At 40.9% G+C, this 9,565-nt stretch overlaps 1 protein-coding gene across 2 annotated transcripts in view; it reads right to left on the reverse strand.

Annotated features, from left to right (window-relative positions):
* The window catches only part of Shq1 (SHQ1, H/ACA ribonucleoprotein assembly factor), a 94,296-nt gene that overhangs the window by 50,247 nt on the left and 34,484 nt on the right, over nt 1–9,565 (reverse strand). For both annotated transcript variants that reach the window (XM_021165304.1, XM_029478869.1), the window contains exons 8-9: nt 7,974–8,027; nt 6,605–6,728 (exon numbers count right to left, since the gene is read on the reverse strand). In XM_021165304.1, the coding sequence (XP_021020963.1) occupies nt 6,605–6,728; nt 7,974–8,027 (178 nt within the window). The remainder of the gene's footprint in view (nt 1–6,604; nt 6,729–7,973; nt 8,028–9,565) is intronic.

A 9,565-nucleotide genomic window follows, 5' to 3' on the forward strand; every position in this document is an offset into this window, starting at 1 on the left:
AAAAAAAAAAAAAAAAAAAAAAAAAGAAATCAGCTTCTTATTAAAGAAACAGTCAAATAAATAGAATTCTTGCATGTTCATGGGGGGGGCACATAAAATGACTGAATTCATTTCATCTAAGTTCCAATATTAACATGCAATAAAACCTTAAATTAAAGCTTTCCCCTCTCTCTACCAACTTCATTTTAAATAAATACAATTTTCTGCCTTTATCTTCTTACAAAATACAGAATGAAAGTTACTCCCATTTTCAAAAAAAGGCTTAAAACTGATGTTAGATATTTAAAGAGAACTAATTATAAAGTTTTTTTTAAAAATCACACATTCAAAAATATAACTAACTTCTGGTTTTTATACTACTCAGCTAAGAAACTAGCAAAACCTAGCAAAACCAAATGTGCAGGAAATATAACAAAGATGGTGAATGCTCTGAAAGGATTTAATGATAAGTTGATTTGAACATCATTACCAGTAAGCACTACTATATAACTCAAATTTCAAGGAACAGTACATTTTAAGTGATTTGTTGGTACCAGGATAACCTTGAACTATTAATTATTCACAGTAACTAAAAGGCAATTTGTAACATGTAAACCAACCATGTGGGAAATGCTGCCCCCTATATTTGTATTTTAAGTGAACAAAAAAACCTTACATATAATTACAGGTTAACAAATTACCATGAGAACGATCTATACATTTTTAACAGCTAACAATGCTTAGAGAGTCCCAGGAGTTATTAGAGAGGCTGGGATTCTGTGAAATTAGTGGATGGTTTTCTTACCTTACAGTTGTACATCAACAACCTTCTAGATGGGCACAGGTAGGAATCTACAAATGCTCTGAGGTTAACTAACATGCACAGAAAGACAGAACCACTAAGAGATAGAACATACACTGGCACTCCAAGGAATAGGTAAGAGTTCAAGTCTCTGTGCTTGAGAGGGGAGAAGGTAGAGAGTAGCTCAGGTTGGCTCACTCACCATCCCTATAGTAGCTCAGGCTAGCCCACTCACCATCCCTACACTTTCCAACATTCTTGGCTTGGTACCCAATTTAGGAGTTGACTCCTGCTCCAAAGCTTGCCCTGTGAGATTTTAATTAGGGCTTAAGTGAGTTGTGTCTAGAACTGGATGTATTGGTTAGCCGCCCCTAGGACTTGTCTGACCTCAAGTGAATCATCCTTCTCCCTTTGTTGAAGTGAACGTTTCTTTCAAGGAGGGTACCTGCTTAAGTGCTGTGTGCCTGCTAGTACACAGTACTTGTCTCAGTTCTTAGTGACACAGACACTAAGGCTTATGCCCCCTCTTACTTTAGTTTTTATTCAAAATCGTAAGCTTAGCTCTGCAATACAGCTAGCCTTGAAGAAGAATAAGGAAAATATGTAACCCAAATGTCTTAATTATGGTTTCTACTGTGAAAAATCACCATGACCAAAAGCAATATGGGAGTTAAAGGGATTATTTCCTTTAAAAGCTTGTAGTCTGCCAAGCAGGGAAGTCAGGGTAGAAACTCAAGGCAGGAACTTGGAGGCAGGAACTGAAGCAAAGATCAAGAAGAAAAGCTGCTTCCTGGCTTGCTCCTCCTCATGGCTCTTTGAATGTGCCTTCTTTTTGTTTGTTTGTGTTTGCTCCGAACCCTACCCCAACCCGAGACAGGGTTTCTCTGTGTAACCCTGACTGTCCTGGAACTCGCTATGTGGGCCAGGCTGTCCTGAAACTCAGGGATCTATCTGCCTCTGCCTCCCAAGTGCTGGGATTAAAGGTGTGCTATCACTACTTTTTTACAGCTCAGGCCCACCTGCACAGGAAAGACAGGACCCACAGTGGGCTAGACTCTTCCACATCAATCATCAACCAAACACCCCACAGACTTGCTCACAGGCAATCTGAGAGACATGTTTTCTCAATGGTTTCCTCTTCCCACAAAACTCTTTAAACATGTCAAACTGACAAAAACAAAAACAAACAAACACAACAACAACAACAAAACAACCAAAACCATAAGGACACCAAAGAACCACAGGGAGAGCACAAAGATCCTTGGAAATTGTGAGCAGACGGGTGCCATATACCATGAGCTGCAAGAAGAATGGCCTAGTGGCTAAGACGCACACAAGTTAAAAGCATTACCACGTCCTCACTTGCCAATAGGGATCTCCCTGCTGGCTTCCCTGATGCTTATGCCTCATCTCACCTTTGTAAAGACTGTGATAGCGACCCAACCACACAGTCTCAGTAGTGCACATACAACACTGGAAAGGATTTGTGCCTGTCCAGCATTTGCCATGACAACATACCAGGATCATACACTTCGGGATGAAGTTCTTACCCTAAAACTTCTTCCCTCAGGTGAACTTGCCACCAGCACCATGAGAGGATAGTCACTACCCTGGCACATGAGTCCTGGAACAACTCTAAGACAAAAAGAACCCTTCTAATAAAATCCTTTCTCTCCTGAGCTCAGAGTATGAAACTTTTCTGCTGTCACTGGAACTTTCTCCACAAAGAAGTGAAAGAGATACAGCCTAGGGATTCACTTTCTCCACAAAGAAGTGAAAGAGATACAGCCTAGGGATTCACCATCAGCCACTATGTCAAGAACACTATGGTGCTGACCAGTGCTAGAAGCAAGCCGCTGCTACGGGGATCAACAACAGCTGCAAAGATACTAATTCCTCCTTCTACTGCTTTTAATGTTTACTGGGTTCTTTGCACAGAAGAGCTTTTAAGTAGGTACTCAGTTAAAATGTCTGTTGAAAAAAATCAATTAATAGATAAACTCGTTAACTTGATAAGTGCTGGGAAAATGGCAGGAGCTAAGACATGGGGGTCAAATATAGCAGGGACTCCCCCTACCCCCTGTAGGAGGTAACATGCCTCAGCGTCCCTGGTTTTACATTTTTATTCTCTACATTTATCTTCTCAGATTTTCATTATACACACAATTCAAAAACTAAACCAAAAACCTTTGGAGTAGCACAGCACACTTTCCTAGAATGCTTCATGCTCCAGGTTCAATCCTTAACAAGAAAACCTCTAAACATCCTTTGAAACACATAATAGAATCCTTAACCCCCTATCTAAGCCACTGCATTTTCAGGAGTCTGACATGATAGGCACTCCACAAACACTTGCTGAATAGACTGCAGGACCGTAGCACAGAATATACTTAAACAATAAAAATGGAAAGGTCTAAGGAGACATGCTAGTATCAGTCAGCCTAAAGGAATTCCTCTGGTAGTATTCTAATATGGGATATCTTACAACTGACCCTTTGAAAGCATTTTCTAGAGCTGGGGAGATGCTCAGTGGATGATACACTTGCTGCACAAGCATTAGGACTGGCGTCTAGGTCTCCGGAACCCAGGGACAAGTCAGGAGGCATGGAGGCCACCTGCAGTCCCTTCCTGCAACAGCTGTCCCACTCACTGCCGGCTCTGCAACACGGAACAGAACAAACCAGACCACCAAGGCTTCCTCTTTACACATGCAAAGCAAAATTTTCACGTACTGAAATTAAGACTCCCCTTGCAACTAGAACTTGGGGAAAACCACGTATAGACTCTGAAGTGTCAGAAGCCCTATGGAGGCACGTATGCCTTCTGTTCAAGGCAGTGGGGACACAGAATGAGCTCAGTGGTGAAACCAGTTGTGCCCTCCCAGCCCATCATGCTCAGCCTTCTAGCAGAAGTGAAAAGAACCTTAGGGTCTAGAAGATAGAGACAGGACTCCACATGCTCAGTAAAGTGTACAACGTATGCTCCATCGAGTGTCGGCTGCGACGGCGTGTGGCTTCCAGTAGACTAGAACTGAGGTGCACTGGAAACTGTCCTCTTTCAATGTTTCTCATTCCCAGCTGACTGACAACAGCTGAAGGATGGCTCCAGGGAGGTTCTATATGCTCTTAAAAAAAAAAAAATCCAACGAGGAAGAGGCAGAGAGTTTGCTGAGGAGTCAGTAACAGAGAATACAAATAGGGGAGTTGTGTTCCCCGAAAAGGACCAAAAAGGGGAGAACAACAAAGGGCTAGGTTCTTTGTTAAACACTTAAATAACACTTATCAGAGCGAGGTCAGGTTTCCCACCCTGAGCAAGTTTGGGTAAATGTGCAACAAGATAAGCAGCCTTCTCTAGATGGGAGGAGGGAAGGATCCAAGAAACCCAAAGATACTCAAGGCCAGTAAAGCATCCTTGTAAAGGCTGTTGTGAAGTCAGATAAAGCAAATTCATGGGTCTTTGAAAAAATCCCACTTAGCCAGTTATCATGAAGTCACCTCTGTGGCCCCTGAAGCCTCCCCAGTTGGTTCTGGAAGCATCCATTTGAGATCAGTTTCTCTGGGGAGGAGCCATTCATTACTTCCTACTATCCAAGCACTATCTGACCTTTACTACACAAGTGTGACTGCTAGGGCTGCGTTCTGAAGTCTAAGTAGATACAAATTCATTGCTGGAAGCACCATATGCCAAGTTGGTGCTATTTCTACTTATTTTATGGAGTATCCAAACAAATGAGATCCCTCAGTGAAAATAATGGCCTTTCTGTGCCATCCACCTGTGCAAACACAGGTCACAACCTTCATTCAGAGCTTGTCATCCTCACATCCAATAGCACAGGTTCAGGACAATCCAGTGCTGTGCTTCCACACTAAGTACAACCTACACCAGTCACAGAACCCGGCACTCATATTCATTTTCGACAGAGGCTCTGCTGTGTTATTTCAAGTTTCCCGCTGCTAACAAAATACAGCTGATAAGACTATTTCTTGTGAGTGATAACGATGAAAAGTTAAGTCTTAATTTCAGCTCTAACCTACTAAAACTGTTTGAATAATTGATTAGACTCTTAAGTCAAGGCAATCAAATTTATTTTGGGTTATGCAATCACAGAACTGATTACTTTTCAAATAAAAATCCAGAGTGCCAGATTACTTCCCAGAATAAAAAGTAACAGGACATAGTTCATAGGAGTGAAAGTGAGAGTGGATGTACGTGGGAACACACATGGGAAAGCTTGCCACAGCTCTGCTGGTTTCCCCCTGGAAGGCACAACATTAGAGTCTCCAAGCTTAAATCTATAAACAATGCTTACAAAATCCTGCAAGACTACAAAGAGCAAGTACTTGTGATGTGCAGTTGCAGCTCGGCAGTCATTCATTTAGAGTAGATTGATTTTTCAAGGTAATTTTAGAGATCCGAGAAGTACCTTGGATGAAAAGCAAGAAAAAAAAAAAAAAAAAAAAAAAAAAAAAAAAAAAAAAGGCAGCTTGTTTCCCACAGTTAAACGAGATAGATTTGTCAAAGGTATTCATTTATCTTAAACAACAATCCTTCAAAGTAAAATACTGCTAGTCTCAACCTATCAGGTGAATGAAAAGGCATCTTTCAGTTAACTATGATTCATTTTCACAATTATGATCTACTTCAAGCACATATCCTGCACAGCAAGAATACAGGTCACACTGAAGACAAAAAGCCAGGTGTCCCTTGGGACAAAACACTGGAGAAGTGACTGTCCCTAACAATCCAGTGAAGTCACCTGGACTTGGGGGATGAATTTCTCTTATTACGTACAAGGGGGTGAGCTTTTCTTTTTAAGGATATGAGAGATGGACTTCTCTCTCTCTCGTTTTCTCCCTTCCCTTCTCCAGCTCACTCTAGCCCCCCGCTCCCTCCAGGCCCCACTCACTCCAGCCCATAGGTTTTTTGTTTCTCATTACAGATGGTTGTGAGCCACCATGCTGTTGCTGCAATTTGAACTTATGACCTTAGGAAGAGCCGTCAGTGCTCTTAACTGCGGAGCCATCTCACCAGTCCTGGACTTCTTAAGGAAATAGGAAATGGACATCCCTTCTTTTGCTAAAGAATGAAAACTAGCTCTTCAATAAACCTTTATGAGGGCAAAGGAAAGAAACCATCCACCACACACATGGGTGGGACAAAAAACAAAGGCCAGGAAGTACTGAAAGTGACTTTTAGATGAATATGCCAGAACTAATCCACACAAATGGATGCTACCTTGGGAATTACTCTATCTTAAAGATGTTGTTGGGGCAATTTGAATTTGTTTTGAAGCCTGGAATTTTCCATATTCTTATAGTCAGAAAGTATTGGCTTTCCATGCTAAACCTAGCGGCAGTCAAGAGTCTTGAGAGTAGCCATGCTTTTCCTTGCAATGTCCTTGCGTTCCCAAGTCTTGGTAACAAGTCCCCTCCTAACCAATCACTGTATTTCTCAGGCGGAATGTCTGGGGCTCTGTACTAGAACTGTCAGTTTAGTTATCTCTGACAAAGCTGTAACCCTCACTGGAGAAGAGAATTTTCTATCCTCATTATTGGATCCACATGACCTCAGTGCCTAGAAAGTTATAGGATTCCAAAACAATGTAATGAGCAATGGAATCTTCAGCGTGAAGGGCTCTGGATGCTGCACACTTCTCCCTTTATCCTCCCTTTCTTAGAAAAGGTCAGTGTGCCCTTTATATTCTGAGGGGTGGGGGGGCCTGATCACTTTCATTATTTACATATAGAAAAGAGCAAAACTCATGATTACATCTTCACTTACTAAAAATTTACAACTTCTAATGCCCAGATCTGCAAGCCTTACCTAGTTGCAGTATCTTTATAGTGTCTCGGTAGGCTTTCAGCACCAGCTTGAAATGACGATAAAGTGGATAGCACAAAACTCTCCTTCCAAAGGACACCAGGATCTCATGAATGTCTGTCCATGTCTGTGAAAAGTCACCTCAGTAAGTCATTTCCATAAAGTACATCACACAACAAAAGCACACAATGAGAAAGAACAGTCGCGGTTAAACCCTGTAAACCTAGATCACTGACACAAGCCAGATTCTTGTATGCCTCACTTTATCACACTTCAAAATTCTTCATACTGCATCAACAAATCATAAATGTGACTGAGAACCCACAAGTGTAGAAGGATCACTTTAGAGTCGTAAGGGGACAGGCGTGCAGCCTATGGACTCAGACTTGGATCTGATGAGGGAGGATGAGGACAGGCTTCCTGGCTTTATAAGCAGCTCCGAGCTGAGGTGCTGACAAGGCTGCTGGTCCACTCTTCATCTTGGGAGAGTAAGAGTCTCCTATGGTACCTGTCTCAGTGCTGGACTGAACCTTACCTCCTCACAGAGGAAGTAATGAATGACGCAATCACACTTTACAACTTAAAGTATGCGTCATCTGAACTGACGGTACAACTTTGATGTTGAACAATCTGTTCCGAACTCAGAAACTTAAGATACTATTCTTTAGGAAAATAGATACAAAACCAATTATCACTCCACTGCAGATGGTCAGCAGGAGCAGTGGCATGGCTCCATGGATTAAGGTACTTGCACTAATGATGTAAACCTGAGTTCAATCCCTGACACCTATAAAGGTGAAAGGCAAGAACTGATTCCACAAAATAGTTCACATACATGACATGATAAGAGCCCTGCAAAATAATGATAATAATGACAATAAAATTTTGTTGTTTTTTCAAAAAAAAAAAGGTTAGTAGCTCTAACCATAAAATGATAGGATGCAAGACAATTAATATTTAAGGTGCAGGATGTAAGCTTTTTCAACTGTAAATTCAGCAATACTCACTTTATTGAATGACTTAACTGAGGAACAAAATAAATAACAGCTATAAACCAGTATTACCATCTAGGTCTGTTTTCCACTTTGAACTCTGAGCCTCAGCGCATTAATACAGCTGCAGCTCCACCCACATCTCCCCAAATATCCCAGAATCCTCAGTGCTCCTCCGTACAGTATTTGCCCCCACAATTCATAAATTCTTAAAATGCTTACCTGGTTTCGCTATCCCCAGCAAGTGTATTTTTAAAAAAGTATAATAAAGTTCCCAATTTAAAAAATAGTAAGAAAAACATTTAAACAACAAAAAACCTACTTAAAAGAAAGAAGAACAGAAAAATAGCTTTCTGACCTACTTCAAGTAGGAGTCATACCTCAAACCAGCAGAGTGTTGGACTCAGCTTTCTGATGGTCCACGCAGATTCAACCTTTGTTTTGGAGAAAGGAGTGTCACGTTCAGAAGTCATTTGGAAACAAAAGTAAATATATCCACTGAAACTAGTACAAGAGTTATATTGACTGACAGGAAAACGATGTATTTATGAAATATTTATGAAAATTATAGAAATAACCGTAGTGATGCAGAGACTAACAGATGCCTTTCCTCACTTTGCTGGGAATTGTATGAGATTAAACACTTCACTGATGAGAGAAACAGAATATACAAACAAATAAGCAGGGTCATTCAAACAAAACTGAAGCCAAATGTCTGCTGTTTCTTTCTCTGCTAAGTCACTAGCTGCTGAGTTGCTGAGCTGCTGCCCTGGTACTTGAGAACCTGCCTTTCAGAGACTGCATTTGAGGGTAACAGTAGTCCAGGGGTTTGAAAAGTTGCAAGATTTCATGCTCTTAAGAAACAATCAGTACATTTACCGAGTATAACACTTTCACTCATCACGATTTAGCGTGTGGAGCTGGGAGAAGAATACTAGCTGCTCGTGTACAGGACCTGGGTTCCCAGCTCCCGCATGGTAGCTCACAACCATCCATACCTGCAGTTCCAGGGGATTTGATGCCCTCTTCCAGCCTCTCCAGGCATAAACATGATGCACATACATACACACAGACAAAACCTCATATACCACCAGAGAACTCCTAAAGCTGATGAACAACTTTAGCAAAGTGGCTGGATATAAAATTAACTCAAACAAATCAGTAGCCTTCCTCTACTCAAAGGATAAACAGGCTGAGAAAGAAATTAGGGAAATGATACCCTCCACAATAGCCACAAATAATATTACATACCTTGGTGTGACTCTAACCAAACCAGTGAAATATCTGTATGACAAGAACTTCAAGTTTCCGAAGAAATAAATTGAAGATCTCAGAAGATGGAAATATCTTCCATGCTCATGGATTTACAGGATTAATATAGAAAAAATGGCTATCTTGTCAAAAACAATCTATAGATTCAATGCAACCTCTATTAAAATTCCAAATCAATTCTTCAAAGAGTTAAAAAGAGCAATTTGCAAATTCCTTTGGTATAACAAAAACCCCCAGGATAGTGAAAAGAATATTCTCAACAATAAAAGAACTTCTGGGGGAATCAGCATCCCTGACTTCAAGCTGTACTACAGAGCAATAGTGATAAAAACTGCATGGTATTGGTACAGAGACAGACAGGAAGATCAATGGAATAGAATTGAAGACCCAGAAATGAACCCACACACCTATGGTCACTTGATCTTTGACAGGGGAGCAAAAACCATCCAGTGGAAAGAAGAACATTTTAAACAAATGGTGCTGGCACAACTGGTGGGTATCATGTAGAAGAATGCGAATTGACCCATTCTTTTTTTTTTTTTGATTTTTAATATTTTTATTACATATTTTCCTCAATTACATTTCCAATGCTATCCCAAAAGTCCCACATAGCGCCCCCCACTTCCCTACCCACCCATTCCCATTCTTTTGGCCCTGGCATTCCCCTATATTGGGGCATATAAAGTTTGCAAGTCCAATG

Source organism: Mus caroli, chromosome 6, assembly GCF_900094665.2.
Source record: "Mus caroli chromosome 6, CAROLI_EIJ_v1.1, whole genome shotgun sequence".
NCBI classification, from domain to species: Eukaryota; Metazoa; Chordata; class Mammalia; order Rodentia; family Muridae; genus Mus; species Mus caroli.